Source organism: Cyprinus carpio, chromosome B7 (assembly GCF_018340385.1).
Source record: "Cyprinus carpio isolate SPL01 chromosome B7, ASM1834038v1, whole genome shotgun sequence".
Taxonomy (NCBI): domain Eukaryota; kingdom Metazoa; phylum Chordata; class Actinopteri; order Cypriniformes; family Cyprinidae; genus Cyprinus; species Cyprinus carpio.
This window is the reverse complement of record NC_056603.1, coordinates 16,571,101-16,592,619: the sequence shown is the minus strand read 5'-3', so window position 1 is coordinate 16,592,619 and position 21,519 is coordinate 16,571,101. Positions and strand designations below refer to the sequence as shown.

At 37.6% G+C, this 21,519-nt stretch overlaps 1 protein-coding gene across 1 annotated transcript in view; it reads left to right on the top strand.

Moving 5' to 3' along the window:
• The window catches only part of dennd2b (DENN domain containing 2B), a 48,446-nt gene that overhangs the window by 7,423 nt on the left and 19,504 nt on the right, over positions 1–21,519 (top strand). Inside the window, exons 2-5 of the mRNA XM_042727551.1 lie at positions 11,413–11,508; positions 15,768–17,021; positions 19,000–19,142; positions 20,893–20,897. Of these exons, the coding sequence (XP_042583485.1) occupies positions 11,435–11,508; positions 15,768–17,021; positions 19,000–19,142; positions 20,893–20,897 (1,476 nt within the window). The 5' untranslated portion in view covers positions 11,413–11,434. The remainder of the gene's footprint in view (positions 1–11,412; positions 11,509–15,767; positions 17,022–18,999; positions 19,143–20,892; positions 20,898–21,519) is intronic.

The following is a 21,519-nucleotide window of genomic DNA, read 5'->3' as shown; positions in this document are numbered from 1 at the left end:
AAACAACCCGTCTCCATGGCAACTAACTCAGCCTTCTGCCAGAGAGAGAGTTCTCAAGGAGGGAGGGATTTACCCCGCTTGAAAGGACATGCCTGGAAGTTTAGGGAAAAGTTCCAGGTATTACCGGCAAAGCGATGAGTTTTTGCAATCGCAACGAGTGAATGTGAGACGCTGAACAAAATGGAACTAACAGCGGGACGTTTCGTTCAGGTAAAACTCTTATCTCATTCTAGCGGGGGTTACATCGCATAAAAATGAGCAGTCAGTCGCAAACAAAGGCTGTGTGTCAAATCCTACTGCGCTTCTTTGCTGGAAAGCATTTTTGAGGATAATTCGGAACGAACGGAATGCTCAAGAACATGATGTCCAAATATCTTAGTCTAGTTAGGCAGCACACTAGGGTTTGAGCCACAGCCAAAGTGAATAGAAGATGTTTTAAATGTAAATGTGGGTCAGAACTTGACTTTTTGTAAAAACGTGGATACAATGTTTAACTGTAACGTGTTTACCTTATTTGGTAATTTCCCACCTCATAAAAATGCTGACTTTTTACACAATCATTCAATATAATCAAATTTCAATTCTTTTTTAAATCTATTCTATGAAAAACCACAAAAACCAATTTCAAGGTTTATATCTTTTTCTGATAGAGCACAAAAAGTTTATGGATTGGTTTAGTGGCCAAAAGTTGCTGAGTTTTGTTATAGCTCAAACAATAGAGCAAGGCATTAGCAGCGCCAAGGTCATGGGTTCGATTCCCAGGGAATGATGCATTGATTAAAAACAGTACATTGAATGCAATGTAATCCATTTAGGATAAAAGCATCTGCCAAATGCGTAAATGTAAATGTTGAATGAGCAAGGATTGACAACAGACACGGTTTTCATTAAAGGCATATTTCAGTTTCCACTAAAATCGTGCTCTTATTTGAGCACACACACACCCAGGGGTACACAGGAAGGTCACATGATCACTGTTCAAGTATAGAGTGCCCCCTGCTTTCAGTTTTGGCAGCTAATGCAGCTGCAAGCTCTTTTTTCTGAACTTTCTGAACAGACTGTCTTTTGTGCTATTGGAACAATGACCCTTCCTTCTCATTGGTCTGGATTGTCAGCTCAATCATGGGAGCCGCTCTGTTCTCTGTCCAGTGCTTGCGCAATAGCCTATGGATCAGGGTGGGATGTCACCAAACCTTGAACAAAATAGACAGTCACCATCATAATGTGTAGCAAACCTTTTCATAAGGTTAAGATCTTGCTGATCCATAGTTTGTCATTCAACAGTGAATTTGATTTTGTGAGCACACTGTGTCAGCTGAAATAACAGTCAACAGTCAAAGAGTATTACGTGCAGTATTACTTGTGTATTTATGCTTTTTCTTCCCAGATTCTGTTTTTTGACTTTTTATCGAGATGTAGAACATTATGCACTTTCATTGTTAAATTTAGTAGCTTGAAAATAGTAATTGTTTTAGTGTGTGATTGCATTTTTTTTCTAAGAACGTTCCTGGAAGCGATTCATGCATGACAGCAAACATGACTATAACAAAAGAACAACTGAACTTGTAAAATCCTTTTCATTGTGGTACACTGAATGGACATCATTGCCTTTAAGGGACTGTGCATTGTGGTTTTTCTTCTGACACACCTGTAATTTTCAGACACTTTTAAAAGGAAACAAGTTATGACTTGCTTTAATAGATAGCTGATTTTAAGATTACATGATGTGCTTCAAAATGTGTCATATCTAGGCTTTAATAAAACATTTTACTATCATCCCAGGTCTAAGGAATGATTTTATTAATTTTAGCTGTCCTTGAATAACTTCTTCAGTCTAGGGTGGGGAGTCATATCAATGTTGTGTGTCATTGGTATTACATACTGTAGAAACAGCACATGTCACCTGTCAGTCCGATAAGACTAGGGATTATACTAGGTTTACATGAGGTAGTGGTTAGCTTTTTGTCTTGTAGTTGTGTAACATCCTCCAAATCTCCGTGTTACTCCATAAACTACCAAGCACAATAGACTGTGATGCAAGTCTGATGCATCAACATGTCGGCTACAAGTCTGGTTTCCTTACATGACACAAGTGGCTTGGTGTTTAAAGGAATAGTTCACCCAAAATGAAAACACTGTTACATTTACTTGACTTTGCATGTGTTTTTTCATGAAACACAAAATGAGACATTTAGAAGTTTCTTTGTGTAGCTCTTTGTAGTATAGCCATATCTGCCAGGCTCTCCAGTGGTCCATACAACTACTACCATTCAAATGAATGGGGTTGATAAGGTTTTTAGTCTCTTATGTTCACAGAGGTTGCAGTTTTTTAATAATAAAATTATAAAATTTGAGTATTTTGAATTTGAGCACAAATAATTGTGCTTTTAGAGCTTTGGCAGAGGAGATGATCAGAATAAGAGTTTGAAGTCTGTAAATGAAAATTGACCATGTTTATTTTGTAAAAGCATATTATAGATCTCATTGTCAACAAGTCATCTATGTTATTATTTATTTATTATTACCTTTCAGTGTTCACATCCACATTGTCATAACTCAACACACTTCTCTCTGGAGACATATGTTGGACTTGTAATCATTTACTCTTGCTAGTCTGTTTAAAATCAACTGCAAGTCAGAATTCATTTTTCTTAAAGGCTGTGCTAGCTTTGGATTAGTTTGTCTTGTTTTTTTGTACACTATGATAACTTTAAACTGTACTATGAAGAAGATCTGCGCTAAGAATCTCTTTGTTTTTTCTGTGCTGCACAAAATAAACCATAAACAGGTTTGAAACCACATGAGGGAAAGCAAATAAGAGCAAATAATGAAAAACTTTGAAATGAACTACCCCTTTAAAATAATATTTGCCACAACTGGGATTTCATAGGAGCTCTGCAAGGTTTTATAGCTCATTGTGAGCAACTGTTCTGTCTCCAGTCTGTCTGATAAACTCTGTAAATCCTGATAAGTACGGTGTACTAAATTGTTTATGGAAAATGACTGCTTTCAGTCTTTTGAACTGAATGGACACTTGTTTCCATATACACGTTTCTATTTTTAGTGTTTGCATAGTCGAAGGTTATTAGGATAGCAGTATGATTTTGAATTCACTCTTGATTGTAAGTCGTAAACGAATTGAAGAACCCCAACAATTTGAATCAAATGAGCACCGAAATCAAGCTAGATCTTCTTTGCCACTTATTTTCAGATTTCCACACTTTGTGAGCAACATTGCAGTTTTCTCAATGTGTGAATCTCTCCTTTCGTTATATAGTGACTTGGAAAACAGAAAGAACTGTAAACAGCTGAAAGTCAAGGCAGACAGAGACTGAAAATGGCTTAAAATCGGTTCCATCTGGCCTGTCAAATCAGCATTATGGGAGCAAGGAATCGTGGGTATTGTGTGGGGAGCGTGCAGCTGCTGGGCTCTTGTGACAGGCCAAGTTCCACAGTTCATGAAAGGCTCAGAAGGAAAGACGTTTAAGCAGCTCGACAGAACAAAACAATCCACCCAAACCAACCCCAACAAACACAAAACCCCCTTCAATTACTCACAAGCCATGCAGGCTCTGTGGACTCGGGATTGAAACCAAGTGAAAAGGAAACAAAAGACTTCCCTTTCGTATGCTCTTTTCCTTTTTCCCTCTCAGACTTTTCAGGGAAATTTTAATTAGCAGTGCCAGAGGGATTCGTCCAGGTGGGAGCATGTTTAAAAACTCCTCGTAATACCACAGACACATTGATCATCCATCTTTTCTTGCCTCAATCTAAACACAACATGCTTGGCTGATATCAGCAGCATTAGTGAACCTCATGCAGTAAATAAATCTCAGCGAGAGCCCTGATGAGGACCATATGACGGTGCGAGCTAAGAACCTGGAAGGGGGGTCTCTCTTTCCTGTGGTATTTATGCCGTAATCTAACCTCCATTCTCACACAGTCATGTCTGATTTGGTAATAACAACAATATAGGCTATGAGGAAAGAAAGGAGGAAGAGTAATCGTCTCTAGTGCAAAATGGTCTCTGGTGAATGCAAAACCATGTTCATTTTCTCTTAGGGGTTTTGACGTGTAGAAGCAGCGGAGAATATGTTGTTGCTTGTTTCAAAGATGTTAAAGGCTGAGTGGCTGATCAGCGGGGACCAATTATGGCGAATGTAGGGTGAATTAGGGTAATCTGGGACACCTTAGATCTGATCATGGTGCACTGGAGAAGTCAAAGGTGCAAAAAGTCCCAGAAGACTAATTCCCCCTATTGACAGGAACTTAGAATTAAAACACAGGTCTTTCATCTTGTGTGGAATTATTTTGATTGGACGCAAGTCAGCTTCTGCTATTCAGGTTCAATGAGTTGTTTAATTTTCCGAAGGAATAAATAACTTCTTAATCAACGATCAGAAAAAAAACCAAACATTAAACCACAATTATTTACAATCAACAAACCCCTCCCTGTCCGTTTATCTACCCTGCCCATGGTGTCATGTTTATTGACATTGAATGAATCCCTCCCTGTCCGTTTAAGAATTCCTCCTCTTTCAGAAACTCTGATGTGTTGAATGTGCGCTTTGACGGACGGGGCAAATATTAGTGCATTCCTTTAGAATAGAGTACCGCTCCGCTAGTCAGTTGACCCATCGTCGCTGACAAGGCCGTGGCCCGATGGTCTCGTCTTGAACCCTTAACATTCCTCACTGTGTCGCTCACCCGAGGAAGAGTGTTTGTTTGAGTCACTGATAAAGGAGTTTACTTATTAACCACCCTCTGTTCAAGGACACATCGAAACAAAGATGTTCTCTCTTCTGTTGCTGAAATTGCTAATGGAGAGGTGGCTGCTCTGTGACTGTAGAGCTGTTCAGTCATGACGTCAGTCATATGTAGGCCAACCCAGAAGTCTAATTCAATCAGTTCCCTGGTAATCTCTAATGGGGTTTAAGAGGAAAACTAATATCCAGTGAAAACTAATATCCATGCTTAATGGAATTTATAATTTCAATATAATAAAAATATCAATATTGAATACCATGGGGAAAAACTATACTATACTATATAACAAGGCTAGAACATGACGATAAGGTATATTTTTACATTATGAAAACGCCTTGAGGTGGTAAAACAATCAGAACTCGTCATAAAGAAGAGAGAGAGAAAGCACAGCTGGTAGTATCGGTGTATAGATATTAGATACTGTAAAAAAAAGAGTACTGAAACCGTTTTAGTAAGTATTGATAAGTATCGAAAACTGGTATTTTTCACAACACTACTAGGGACCGTGTTCATGATACTAACCATTCGTGAAGTCCTAGTAAGGTGTCTTCTCCGTCAGTAACATATGTGGCATATTGAGATAACATGCACATGTTTTAATTTGTTCACTGTCGTGTGAGAGCGATGTGCTGAGCCAGTCAACATATGTCAACTTCAGCTCTACTCAAGTAAAATTTTACTCATTTTAAATAGTAAAATAAAAAGTTAACAGAAAAAGGAAAATCTATTTGCGGCGGTCAATGTTGATATTATTGGAGGCCGCCACAAATAAATCAATGTATGGGAAACACTAAACATTACTTAAGACACTTTCTCATTGGTACTTTAAGCCCAAAGTGTAAATGCAAATGTAACAAATATGGTGCTTCCGAAATTGGGTACTGTCTGAGTAAGTACTACATTAGAATTCACCTAGTGACTATTAAAATAGTACTTCATATATAGTATGAATATGGGTTATACGAATGAAATTTGGGCATACTACATCTGCCATGTAGTTACTGTCATGTAACGTATCAGTGTCATTTGTGTCGCTTTACTGCCATTTACAAATCCTCTCCCGTGGCCTCCTGTGGCCTCATGGGATAGTAAAGTGTCCAGTGAATGCACTATAGAATCTTGGCAGAAGTAATAGGTCATCCGGATACTTCTCACACAATGTTTTTGAATACTGTGAATTTGGACATGTTACTTTTTGGCGTAAAGTTTTTCGCATACTATGTAGTCCATTTTGGATGCAGTGATAGCCTTTCAAAGTAAACTCCATTTGATAGTGTAGTAAACACAACACAGGCACTTGACACATGCACCTTGTTCAGTAATAATAGTGTTACTGTGTTATTATCATTATAGTTGTGGTGTGGATTTCTCTATTCTCATAGAAGTAGAATGTTCTTTATATTTAAAGATTCTTTATCATTATTATTAATCATACTTGGTGTGAATGTTCCAGTTTTGCTGGTAGACCAATCAAGTACATTAATTCCTAAATTGATTTTTTTTTATTAAACCATTAGAAATTTCCATTGAAATCATGGCATGATTGGCTTGTTCCAATAGACTCCGCGGATTGTGATTGGGGAAATATTCTGTAAGTGACTTGTTATACTATCTTTTGAATCTATGGCATACATAGTAATCCAAGACCTATGCTTTCAAGGATTTTAGTTACGTCCAAGTCTAAATAAACATGAAGCATTTATTGTCTTTTACAGTGTATTCGGTAGGAATTATTAAGGTTATGTGGCCTTTTCTGAGTGAAATGGGAGCAGTTCTTGCTCTTCCTGTTGTAGATCAATATCTGAGAGAAAGAGATGATTGTTTCTTACTGAAATGGTGCCACTCTGCAGATCATGAAAGAGTCACATCATGGTTACTGAGCATATTAAACATGGAAACTGGAATAATGAATCATAATGATGGATGTTTAATGAAGCCAGTTTTAGTAAGCAAGCTAAAATAAATATGCCCATTGTTTCCTGTGAAAGTGATATGTCATAATGCTGTATGTATTCCAGTATTATGAGTTCATGGCTTCGGTAATAACATTTAATGTTTTAATGATACATTGTTGGAACAAACCCTGCTTCTTTTCAGTCATCCAAGCAGAGCGGACTGATGTGCAACAGCATCTTCAATAAGCAGCTTGTCAGTCACACTCAGCAAGTCTTTTTTCCTTTCCAGTATTTCCTGACATAAGCAGGTTATACTTCTCAGTCAATTTGCAAGCCATAACTCGTTTTTTATGATGAAATCACTTTTACTTTCTTGAACTGCATCAACTATTCTTTGTCTAAAACCTTTTAGTATCTGTTTGTTTAATTATAATTTCAGGTACTGTATTTTATATTGTATTCTATGAAAGAAGTTTGTTAATGAAATTGAGCTGAATCTGCTCTGCAGTCTCAGTGATAGTGATGCTTCAATAGTGATATATATATATTTCCATATTCAGCCCACTTTATTTTTACAGCTGTTCACTTTTCAACAGCTCAGTGAAAATGATCAGTCTAGTTGGGGGAAAAAAAGGTTTCAGAAAACGTTTGCCTCCCATGTCATAAAAAAGAAAATATTTACAATTTTGGTTATGTTTGGTCATAATTTTATCTTTCTTTTGCAGCTAGAGTGATATTTGTAATAACAACAATAATTTGAAGTTTTCAGCTGAAAATATTCTATGCTATCACTGCAGTGTAAGTCACCCTTACCTAGTTCTGAACCAGATTTTCATTTTTGTGAATGTTCAAGTCTTTGCATCTGAAATCTACACTACTGTTCAAAGTTTGGGGTCAGTAAGATTTTTTTTTTTTCAGTAAAAACAGAAATATTGTCAAATATTAACTTTTAAAAAACTTTTTCTATTTTAATATATTATAAAAGGTAGTTTATTCTTGTAATGGCAAAGCGGAATTCCAGAAATCATTCTAATTTGCTGATTTGATGTCTAAAAACATTTTATTATTAAACATATTAGGTTTTTCTGCTTAATATTTTTGTGGAAAAATATTAAGGATATTTTGATAAATAGAAAGTTCTAAGAACAGCATTTATTTGAAACATGATATCTGTCTTTACTGAATAAAAGTATTAATTTATTCAAAATAAAAATCCTACTAACCACAAGCTTTTGAACAATAGTGCATAGCCTCTGTTCACTGCCAGTGCAGTAGTATTATAGTAAGAAGACATCAATAATTCATCAAGAGTGAAAATAAACTGTAAGTACTGAAGTGAGCTGTTAAAAGGCCCTCCAGTTAGATTGAAGATGCATGTTCTTTGCAGTACTACGAAACAGGAAATGGCTGACAGAAGGAATGCTGTCTCTCCCCTCATCTGTCTCAGTTGGGCGTTCAGCTCTACTACTGGTTGGCTGACTACTGCATACAATAACTTCCGGTAAACAAGCCACCCAGTGCACCCAGTTACACCCGATCCTCTCTGTATTTGAGTGCTTGTAATATTGACCTCCTTATAAACTGTACACAACAGTACGAGTGAACGCATGCCAAGATGGGAGGTGTTCCCTCTGCATGTGGAAGATGATTTTTTTCCCACTTCTGTCTCTGATGAGGCCCTCTAATTTGACAGGAGGAAGTGGCAAGTGGTATGAACATGGCGCTGTGGTTGTGAGGAGAGGCTAATTAAGATGTCTCTGGGTGTGAAGACAGTAGTTGCATTGGTTGTGATGGTGCGAAGAGCCTGTGATTGTGGTGAGGAGAACATCTGAGATCATAGTTACATTAATAGAAAATTAACAACATAAATTGAATACAACAAAAAATAAAAAAATATACAAAACTCACATTAATTATCTTGTTAAAAAGTGTATTACCATTCAAATGTGTTTTTTTGAACTTTAATGTTGATTAAAAAGTCTTCTCTCTGGTGTCGGATTCTCCAATCATTTTGTCTACTTAAACCCCGCCCCTTTCTTAAAATCAACAACTGATGGGTAGATCCAAGACTATGTTTTTTGGATCATCCATTTCACTCAGATGTACAAAACAATGGTAGAAAAGAGTTCTCGGTACTTCCATTATATCGCAACTTTAGGCTCAGGCATCTGCATTTGTTGATAATCACAAAAGATCATTTTTTCCTTGGTTCCTTTAAAAAAAGAGCAAAAACTAGGTTACAGTGAGACACTTACAACTGAAGTAATTAAAACACCAATTTTTGGTGGATTAAAAAGCACAATGTATAATTTAATAAAAACGCTTACATGAATTAATTTGTTAAAAGTGTATTATTTTTTGAAGAAGAGGAAAATATTATGTTAAAATAATCATCATGCTGTAAGTTCTGTCAGCTGAGCTTAATTCGTATGCATCCCAGAAAATGTTTAATAGATTTTGGGATATAAAAAGTAAAGAGGATCTGTTCATCCAAATCATTCAAGGGTCTTGCTGTGCAAAGCATGGCCTTTTAAATCTGATTTACTGCTCATCAAAGATTTTCAATCTTGTTATGGCTTCAACTGACAAAATGAAAAAGCAGCCCCCTGTTTCTCATCAACCAACCTGAGTCCCCATGTGCTCAAAACCCCTAAACCACAACCCCCTGACCCAGCTTGTAAAACTAATATCTGTCATTAAGCAGGGTCTTTTTTAGTCCTAAGGTGCAAATGTTCATGGGAAAAAGCAATCACTATTTAATGAGCCAAGAGACTAACTCAGCTCTGTTAATCTTGGCTACTCTATTCAAACAGACGTTAATACAAACACACTCCAAACATTGCTTCATAGACTAAAGGCATTTGGCATGGCTCTTTGATTCTACAAACAGATTTTAGAACCTCTCTTATACTAACAGGCCATGTAAACCTGCTCTGTAATTACCTTTGGGTCATAGTGCTGCTGTTCTTTTGACTGCATATTCCAGGATTGTAGAAATCAATTCACAATTTAATGTTGCTATTATTAGTGGTGCTTGGCAAGAATCACTATTATTATTGCTCAAACTTGGGGGGTTGGAAAGAAAACCCTTAAAGGGATAGTCCACCCAAAAATGAAAATCTGATGTTTATCTGCTCACCCCCAGGCATCCAAGATGTAGGTGACTTTGTTTCTTCAGTAGAACACAAACGGAGATTTTTAACTCAAACCGTTGCAGTCTGTCTGTCCTATAATTGAAGTGGATGGGAATCACGGCTTTCAGAGTCATAAAACATACACAAACAAAACCAAATTAAACCTTGCGGCTCGTGATGATACACTGATGTGTAAAGACACAAAACAATCTGCCTTCTCAAGAAACTGAACAGTATTTATATTGTTTTTTACCTCTGATTTTCACTGCAGTATCCGAACTGTCCTGAGCACGTTCTTCTCAACAGCCAGCATGCGATGTGACTTCTTCTTCTTGCTTTACGGCGGATCGCAGACTTTTAAGTGCATTACTGCCACCTATCTCTCAAATGGACCATTGACACTCTATCTACAATCTCATTCGGGAGTGTCAATGCTCCATTTGAGAGATAGGTGGCAGTAATGCACTTTTAAGTCTGCGATCCACCGTAAAGCAAGAAGAAGAAGATGCCTCATGCCCGGCTGAAGAAGAAGACTTGAATGCGCTCACGACAGTTCAGATGTTTCGGTGAAAATCAGAAGTAAAAAACCCCCCGATATAAATACTGTTCAGTTTCTTCCACAGACCGATCGTTTTGTGTCTTTACACATCAGTGTATCATCACAAGCCGCAGGGTTTAATTTGGTTTTGTTTGTGTGTTTTTTTTTTGACTCTCAAAGCCATGATTCTCATCCACTCACATTATATGACTGATAGACTGCAAAGGTTTGAGTTAAAAATCTCTGTTTGTGTTCTACTGAAGAAACAAAGTCACCTTGGATGCCCTGGTGGTAAGCAGATAAACATCACATTTTCATTTTTGGGTGAACTATCCCTTTAAAAGACTTAAAACCAATATTTACCTTTACCTTTTCTAATTTATCTAGTGCCAGATTAAAGCAGGGTCTGAGGTGGGATTTTTTTTTCTTTCTTTCTTTGTTTGTTTTGTTTTTTTTACATGGGCCAGTATGCAAGCTACCATAATACTAGAATGTATACATCTGTTTTCAAGCTGGCATGTATTTTCTTTTTCTGAATGATGTTGTTATATATTATTCCTCAGTATCTTAAACAGGATTTATTTCCTGCATCTAAAAACAAAACCCACTCTTCTCTTGAATCATGCTGGGGCTGTCTGGGGCATTTTGTGAGGGTCAGGGATCTGTTTGCATGACAGGGATGATACGGCTCTTCTTTTATAGAGATCAAGGTCCATATTTGTTGTGTTTTGACTCATATTTTCCAGACAGGGTTAATCCGTGGGTGTCTATTTCAAATGTTGTGTGTCATGTCTAAACTTTTTGTATCCTTTATAATTACTAGAAAGAATAATTTTTCCAGTTTTTTTAAATTAATTAATTTTTACAATTTTTCAATTTTTCCACATTCTATCAACATTGTTCATTAAATATGTTCACAGGTCAAGTTAAAATACTTGGTCTTTGTCATTTCATACATCCTGTCTTGTTTGTAGAGAGATCATCAGCATAATCATCAGCATAGCACAGTAGTGTTCAGTACCTTTACCTTAATGGTCATGATACAAACTTTCTTACCAAAGTAACTTATTTTAAACAGGTGAGGTGGCCGTCAGACGGAGATGACTGCCAACAAGAGTTCCAAAACTGCACCAAAAGCAGGAGCGGCTAAAGGTCCACAGGAAAACTCAGACAGGTAACAGTCATGATGATAAGTCAGCAGTTATTGTCCATCGTTTGTGCTTTTACAAATTTTTTTTTTCTCAGAAAGCCCATTCACACCAAAGATGATAACTATAATTATTAAGTTTTAGGATTTTGAAATGAATGAGAGCCACACAGGCCACACAGCAGCTATAATGATAACAATAAAGAGGAACAATATTGTTGGAATCACTTTGCAGCTCATGAACAATAAAAACGCTGACAGCCAATCAGAATCCACCTGATACTTGAGCATGTAAAGCAGCAGGTGTGTGTGTGTCTTTCAGTGTGCACTTAAACAGAATGTTATTTTCCGTTGCTGTAGACACTGAGTTATAGTTATTGGTTTGAACAGGCTTTAACACTTACTATGATATGATCTGATAGTAAAAATGAACTAGTTTAATTCAGAACATTTATATTTTTTTGGCCTTGAACAGTTTCTTAGCACTGTGCTGGTGTAAATCTATTTTTAAATCAACTTTTAGAGCAATTTCAATGTATCAGATCTGGACCATTATTATTATTATTATTTTTTATAGCAATTCACATTTACTCTGTATAAATAATTTACTCTATATAAAGATTTTTTTTTGTAAATTCTTGTTTAGATGTGCAGCTCTGTATAGCGTGGTTTTATAGAGAAAATACAATTTTAGAAATCTGTTTTCAAATTAAAACAATGACAGAAAAAAAATGATTAATCATAGGCAATGATTGCTTAGGATAACCAGAACTTGTATCTATAAAAGAGGATAATTTAAAACAGATAATCTACACAAACCAAACTTCACTATACAAACCTAAATAAAAAAACCTAAATAAAACAAAAAGCCAATAAGCAAAATAAAATAAAGACTCTGTAAAATGTTCTATTTGTGGCCTTTGGGGCTGTGTAGTTGCTATCAGAACAAGTGAAGAACGAACAGCCCTTGAAGAGTGAGAGGAGTTACTTTCATAATTACCTATGAACACTCTCTGATGTCAGAGATATTTACCAAAGGAAATTGTGAAAAAGTGATTTATGCGAAGTTGTGTGGAAGGAAAATGATGGCATAGTTTCTGCTAGCCTCTCTTCCTAGACATGGATATTTTGGCTTCAGCTGTAAATCACAAGCAAATGAGAATGCTGAAGAAGCAGATTTATGTCAGACGAGGGTGGCGGCAGGTAGGCCTTGCACTGAGAATATGCCCTTTTTATAGCAAAGATAATAGCTGAAAAAATATCCACATGTTTGTGGGGGAGAACCCACTGGCTCTGGGCTTGACAAATTTCTTTTGATGTGTGTTCCTGGAACCTCATAGTTTCACCATCCTGGCATGGTTCTCCAAAAGGAAATGGCCTGTGGTTGACATTGCCCTCAAGACCAAGGAAGAGCCAAACCAGTCCTGGCATCCCACTCAGTCCATGTGTGGCCAGACCAGCTGGCATCCCCAGAAACTGGCCTTGTTTTTACTGGCCCTGTCCGGCCTCTCAGAGAACCTCCTCAGACCACAGACACAAACTCATGTAGGACTCAATAAAAGAATTCTCAAACTGATGTTTTCTTTTGTGCAAAGGATTTTACATCAGCCTAATATTGCAGTTATAGAAACAATCATTTATGCTTTGTCGGAGTGGCGACCCAGGCAGTCGTGGAGGTATTTTTAGACATGCAGTGTTATTCAATGGATTGGAAAACATCTGAACAAAGATGATAGACGTTTAACTATGCTATAAATACCAGCCTTGATGCAAAGATTGTCCTCCTAAACAATATCATCTCCTTTTGCCAGATTTGGCATCTGTCCATCCCTTCTCTTTGATTATCCGGCATTAGACTGTTGTTCTCAAGCCAGGGGTCCATTGTAAAGACTGAACATCAAGAATGTTTTTCAACACAGGATATATTAGTCAGACTCAAGTATGACGTTTTCCTGTCACCTTTTAATACAAAGAGGCCTACAGCTTTTTCTTTATCCGTTTCTTTGATTCCCTGAATTGGTTCTTTTGTGTACATGGTTTTGATGAGTAAAGATTTCTGTTTTAGTTAAGAAAGATGAGTTTATTATGCAACTTTAAGATTTAACACAGATAAGGATATCATCAGTGTTGGGGGTAACGTATTACAAGTAATGCGAGTTACACAATCAATTCATTGCACTCGCAAAAAAAACAAAAAACAGATTTAGTATTCGTCAAAATGAATTAAAACTGAAATGCAATCTCAGAATATGACGCAAACCTGCAATAATTAAATATGTTAAACAACACAAATGTATCTAATCCCATTTTATTAACTAATTTCTTTGCTGCTGACCTTTGATGATCCAGTTCAACCATACTAATAAGCAAAAGTGACTTTAGATAAACTAATAATTGTGCTTCATTTTTTTTATTGCTGAAGAGTATTGAACCTTCTTCTCCTGTGTTCTACTGTACAGACGTGAATTTACTTTTCCTTCAGCCTGAGGTTTATTCCTTACACTTTTTGGTGTGAAAGGGCTTTTACATTTGCTATAAATAGAACTTTATTAATAGAATGTTAAAAACAATCAAGCCCTGCTCATATTTAAAAAGTAACGCGAAAGTAACGCAAAAGTAATGTAACACATTACTTTCCATAAAAAGTAACTAAGTAACGTAATTAGTTACATTTTAGGGAGTAACGCAATATTGTAATGCATTACTTCTAAAAGTAACTTTCCCCAAAACTGGATATCATATCATATGTTGATTTAGTGCTCAAGAGCCATTCCTTATTATTATCAATGCTGAAAAAATTTAACAATCTAAAAATCTTCACTTAACAAACAATAAAAGAAAAATGCATCTTTATAAAATATAATTTTCTATTTTGATAAGTTCAATGCATCCTTGCTAAATAAAAGTATTAACTGCCTTTAAAATCTCTCTGAAATCAAATGGTAGTGTATATGTAATTATATGTATATTTTTTTAAACATGCTTGGCTTTCTTTACTATAGATTGTAATGTAGAATTTGGTTGTATCTTTTTTGATAAAGTAAAACTGATGATGGCAGCATAGTTAATGCCTATTTTGGGTGAACCTTTAAACCATTTAGAACACAAAATTGTGTATTATTTTTTAAATTAATTTGCCTTGTAAACGTTGGGTACAACGGATTGTACAACAAGTGACTATGGACAACCGATGTGACGTGTCTGCTTGTAATATTTGGTGATGATGTGATTGTACACTCATTTCCATGCAAGATCTGCAAACCTTCAGGCTGCAAGTCGCTTTCCCGATCTTTCCAAACAAGCACCATATGGTGAGGTTTTTAGTCGATCTGTCCCAACCTGCACCCTGGATCATACTCTTGGCCTCCTCCCAGCTTCCACTTGTTATTCTAACCACCGCTGTGACATCAGATCTGCCTGCCTCAATTTCACAGAGGTGTTGGCCAAGTCGAGTTCTAGTTCCTGGAAGCTCATGAGCTGCATTAGATTTTTAGGTGGATGAGAAAGTGTGTGTGTCTGAAGAGTCTGAAATGAGGTCAGCACAGTTGTTCATCTCAATGCTCAGCAGTGAGCAGCGTCTGTTTGCTCCATGAACAATGGGCCTGGGAATGATGTGGAGGTTGAGGTTGACATGTACACAAAGAGAAACGGTTGCTACAGGGGACGTACGGTGAGGGTTAGTGAGGGTAAGTTCATTTATATCTCTCAAGCCTAATGGTTAAATGGTTTTTGTTTGTGAGGTCCATATAAATTATTTCCAAAGTGATTGTGTGGAGGAATCCATATATTCATTTATACTGTCGTTCTGTTTGCATTGGCACTGCCAAATTTATGTCAGATTGTTGTTGTTCTTTCCCATATTAGACATAACTGACAGTTCCTTTTATCTGAAATCTGTTCTCCTTTTGCATTACTTGTAGTTTTATGTTACTTGTCCCATTGACTTACTCTGATTAAAACACACTTATGACCCAGAACTTCATTTGGACAACTTTTTTTCTCAGTATTTTGATTTTTTTGCGCCCTCAGATTCCAAATGTTCAAATAGTTGCATCTCGGCCAAATACTGTCCCATCCTAACAAACCATACATCAATGGAAAGCTTATTTATTTAAACAAAAATTGACCCTTATGACCCTTTTGTGGTTCAGGGTCACATTTTTGTAGTAACAAGTACTTATAAGTGTTCTCATGGTCACTGTTTGTGAGGAAATAACACTCTGCTGTACCAAGCACAATCTGTTGGAGGGTTTCTGACTCTTTCTTCTGATTTACTCTTGTTTCAGGTGTCAATCTGTGTCCCCACCTCCAATTCTTACCACTGGAAAAGAGTCATGTTCCTCTCACCTCAGTGGCAGTGAAGACGTCAGTCAGCAGGGAAGGTACGCTAAAGCTGATGCTAAACTCTGGACCCAAAAGAACTGGAGCTGTAAGACCGCCAGCTTGAGAAGTGGCGCATCGCTCTCCACTGACTTTGAATGCCAAAGCAGGCTCACCAAATCTAGGAGCATTAGCTGTCTGGACAAGAGGCACACCAACCATAACCCACCAAGTGGCAATAACCAGGACCAGAAGGAGAACCAGCCACAACAGGCCCCCACTGTGGGGGATGGATTGAATCCTAGACCCCTCAGCTGGAGTACTCTTACAGTAGGACCTACAAACAAGCTTGGGCACAAACGCACGCTCTCACTCAGTCATACAGGGACCTGCACCTCATCCGTCACCATACGCAAAAAGATCTCAGAATGGGAGGGTCGAAATGCGGCTCTGCCTAGAATGAGCCTTTGCCTGGAGAAAAGGCCCGGAGGTGGGAGCGAGGGTTGCCCAAGCCTGCTGTCCTCACCCTGCAGCGAGAAAACCTTTGACTTTAAGGCTGTGAGGAGGATGAGCACAGCATTTTCCGAGTGCTCCTACCCTGAGACTGAGGAAGATGAGCACATATCGGATCGAGAAGCTCCTGTAAAGTTCCAGAAGAGGCCTTCAAAGACAGAGTCCTCAGGGATTTTCCTCCACACACTCTCGGCACGCAAGGAGACCTCAGCCGTGCTCAACCGCATTCAAAAAATTGAACAGGCCTTGAAGGAAAGTCCCTCTTCGTCTCCTCCGCAGTATCTTAGTAATTGCTACGGCCTTGACAAGTCCAGACAGAAGTCTTTCATCATAAGTGGAACAGAGGACTTGGACAGCACTTGTGGCAGCAAGCGGAGCAGCATCTGCTCTGTGGCCACCGAACCCGAAGCTTTTCCAGGGTCTGAAAGACTTTCTAAGATCAAGCAGAGGTTCAGCATCAGCTCTACCAGGTCAGAGAGCCCAGAATTCTCTTCTGCACAGGACTCTCCTGGAATCACAGTGAACCCTTTGCCCAAACCCAAACGAACATTTGAGTATGATTCCAACCGCAACCACAGAGGCTTGTTGCCTGGTAATGGACTACCTCCCACCACTGAATCTCCACCTCCACTTCCTTCAACCCCAGCACCTGCTATAATAAGAAATTCCAAGGCAGATGAAAGCTTGAATAAGAAGACTCAAGACAGGTTAGAAACATTATTGTCTTCGAATGTGTTAGAATGTCATTAGCAGTGTGTGGTTTTTGGCAGATTAATTTAACCAAAGAACCATGTAGCTGGTATACAAAGCCACTTGGGGATAAGTGCTTCAGGGGTAATGGTTATTGCTCATGACTTGTTCTCTGTGAGAATTAAATTGGCACCTTCCTTTTACTAGCTGGGATCTTATTACCTTCACGCAAGAATTCTCATGATTTACTTACTTTCATGTTGTTCCAAACTTGTTTGGCTTTCTTCTGTTGAGGGTTAAAAGCTTATCAGAATGTTGACAGTGATTTTTTCCATATAATGATTGCATACAGTTGTCAAAGTCTATCAGGCTTTAAAATGACAAAAAAGTACAATAAAAGTGGTCCATATGACTTGTGTGATATATTTCAATTCCTTAGCTGTATGAAATTGTTGTGATGAACAAACTAAAATGTAAGTTGTTTTCCATTGAAAACTGCTGTTCTCACATCTAATATTTATTCACGCATATCATATATGATATATTCCTCATTAATCATTTTTACATTTGTGTATGCATTTATTCATCCAGCTCCCTTTCAATAAATCCAAACTAAAGACTAGGCAGACAGATTTGTGTTGCATGAAGAAAAAACATGTCAGCTGTGGCAAAAATTACTGAGAAGCAATGAATTTGTGTACTTCCACGTAGTTGGTTCCCCCACAAAGAAGAGATCATTTATTTTTCTTTGGATAAAGTGTATAAAACTTGTCCCAAAAATGTTGAAAATGATAAGGACCACAGGCCAAGAATTTGTTTTGTTGATATAGTTCTAGACTTTGAATTATTGTCTTTTGTTTTTTGACTACATAGTCTCTCACAGTGAATTGGCCCCTTCAGTTTCACAGATTCTTATGTTACAAATCAAGTAAGCAAAATGAAATTTCCTGTCAGGCATTTGACGACAAGCAGAGATCATCATGGAGATGCTAGTTTCTCAGGGTTTCATAATTTTACCATATTAGGTGAATTTGTTGATGTCAAATGTTACACAATTGCCCTGTTTTGTTCTGTGTATAGCACACGTCATCTTTTTTCCATTCTTTGATCTTTACATTGAGATTCAAACTGACACTTCTGAAACGGGCAATGCTTAATAATATTTATTTCTCCAAATTTAGGTCAGAAATCCAAAAATAGCATCAGCTATAACTTACTGTACCAACAGAACATAAAACACTTTTGAGTATATTTTTAGAAACCCATCAGTGTTCATTTAACAGGGTGAGATGGAAGAACACAGAAAATGAAATGTTTTGGAGGTTCAAAGACCTCAGAGACTTTGCTTCATCTCTTCCCTTTAAGTTGATATAACACTCCTTCATGGTGTTGCTTTTTGGATTTTTGAGGGCTCTCATGTTGTTTATAAGCTCATATTCCTCATGGCCTTGTGAATGATCTTTGGCACATGAATTGTTTAGCCCAGTAACTGGGTATGGAGAACCGCCAGGTTCTCGTGATTGAGAACCTCATGTGCTGGAACATTTCTACTGCTCTACATTTGAGCCCATGTTTGTCATTCCTGTGGCTGGTCCAGAGTCGACCATTTAGAGACTATAGGCAAATAGATTGTGTCATGTCAAAGGGCTAATTTGGGGTTCCAACTTTCTGGTTAGTTTTCCAGCCATGTTATTCATGCAAATACGTTTTGGCTTCTTGAAGATAAACAAGAAATTACCATTCAAGCATAGGCAAAAACTATACGAGTGTTGTTCATTTAAGCAGCCTCTCTTGTTTTAATTGGTGTCTTCCAGTGGTTAAACGCATATAAGTCCCCCAAAATTAAAAGACCCTAACATCATCACACAACTTAAAAACTAACCATAACAACACAAATAAAATACACTTGCCCAGAACCATACCAACAGAATTACACAAAACTGCAAAAACAAACACACAAAGCTGTGGTTTTACTTTATCTCTGTTTGCTTCTAGAGAATCGTGTGAGTCAGAAGATGCTGTCAGCCTGCCTTCCTCATACCCTTCCTCACTCACAGAGAATGGCACAGAGAGGCACAGTCGGCCCAGCTCCAAAAGCACACTCGAGGAGAACGCCTATGAGGACATGAGGCTAAAATGTAACTGATGTATATTAGAATGACTTGCGAAAACCCATTTGATTTTAGGCTAAATGTAACTGTTGAATGTGAAAATTATCTGTATTGTTAGAAATATTTCTTTTTAAAACATGCATGGTGTAAACATATTAGAATTTCACATTTAGAATTTTATTTTAAATGTTTATTTTTTTAATTATATAACAGATTTTTTTATAGTGTAAAATAAAAAAAAGTACTACAGTATATATATATATATATATATATATATATATATATATATATATATATATATATATATAATAATACTTTTTTTGATAACAATAATATATGTTGTACCATTTTATTGTTTGCTGATTGTGCACTCTTCTCCCTGGTTAAATTCCCTTTTTTGTCTACTGAAAGTGATGAAGTACTGGCATGTGGCGCTGGCTGATTTTATGTGCTAAATTCCTTCCTGGCAGGAAATAGTCTGTGTGCACTAATGCTCAGACCCTTTGGGGCTTGACATTGTTACACTGTTCGTGGGTCTTGCCCTGTGGCCAGACTGTAAATCTCTGTCTTTTCATTGCTGATGAGGCTTGGGCATCAGGTGCTGTTAAGCGGTCTGGCTGAATAAGTGCCTAGTTGGCAAACGAGCAGAAGGAGTTTATTGTTTGGTAGGCTTGAAGTTTATATTGAAGTCATTATATCAGTTCTACAGCCAAAAATACAGCCTTTGCTGTGTATTGTTCTTGAAATGATGATGGCCACTGGGTCCAGGCAATCAATGAGTCTCGAGCGGTTGGGAAGTTGGTGACTTTTTTCCACTGACAAAGGTTCCATTGTTCTAGCGAACACCTCGAGTGTGGGATCAAGCATTGCGGTTGCACATTTTTATGAATTCTGATTTGTTCCAGAGAAATATATGGCCTCTATGTGCCTCTGTGCTCCAACCACAGAGCTTGGGATTGGTGTAACAGTCCAACAGAGGCATCTAAGGGTGGTCTCCAGAAGCATCAGGCTGTGGTTAGCACATCAGATGGTATGCTTCCTCAGGCTGTCAACAGGCTTTCAGCCCTAAAATGTCACCAAATGTTAAAAACGTAAACATTACTCATGGTATACATGTGTAAGGCTTCAACTTTCTCTCAGGTTAAACCTTTGGGCATCATGTTGCTTTTAGGCACAAAGCCTGTCTGATCTGGTGGCTGTTATGACGTATCCACCATATGCAATGCACATTAGTATAGTGATAATGGATTGGTCAAATATCTCCAGATGGCATGGCCATATTACATTTACCATGAAATAAATCGCTTGTAGGAAAACCAATTCCTGTCACAGTGATATACAATCTTCAATAGAGGCCACTTCCTTTCTTCAGTCCTTACTGAGGGTCTTGTAAGTGGCCATAACAGTCAGATTATTGTCCATGATTGTTTGTTGAAAATAATATCCATTCTTCATTCCAATTTTCTAGCTTTGGCTTTCAGGCAAAAAGCATATTCTGCTTGTTTACACGTCACAAAGCCATTTCATCTGAGGGCCATTCCTCATCTCACATGACTGCATGGTGCTCCTGGGAAGACCGCAAAATGGCCATAAAACGGTTGTGTATGCTTTGTTGCTTTTATTGGCCGTCTGATACTCACATTGTGTACTGGTTGCTTACTCATCAAGCGCTCAACATCTTTTCCTTTGAAATCCTATTGTGTAAACAGAAGCACAGTATGTGTTTTGGTTATGGATGCCCACTCTCTCTCTCCTTTTGTCTGTATGTTTTGTGGAGCTCCTGTAAGCAGAGAAGTTGATTAGTACCCTCCTTTACATGAGTGGTCACGGAGGCATATCATTTCTCCAGCATGCTGTCATTACATTGCTTCGTTTGGGAGCCTTACAGAGCACTCTGTGCATTTGCTGGCCTGTCATTGTGCCTCTCAAGCTTAATGGCACTAGGGCAAATCTCAGCAGTACATCTCGTGAGGTCAGGATGTTGTGTAGCTGATTACTATGTTGTATGGTATATTTATGCCTTCTTATAAGCTTTACACAAGAAGTTACGTTGTGAGTATTATGGCCAGGTTTACTTAGTGGCACTTTTGATATTTATGTATCATCCTAAAGTGTTAATATGTACAGCATATAACAAAGAAATTGAATAAGTGCTTATGTTTTCATCTATAAGATGCTACATGAATTGAGCAGATCTGGTTGCTTTCTTTTGTAGGGGACCTGGGGCATTACACAAATGTCCTATTTTAATATTCTTTTGTTATCTGCCAAGATCCAAGATTCTAACTGAAATCAGCATTCAGTATTTTAGGGTAGGATGTTTCTGTAATATGGAACCTGTTGTGTATCTAGTGGAGGGAAACAGGACAGGGAGATGTGTGATATGCCACTGTCTTACAGTAAG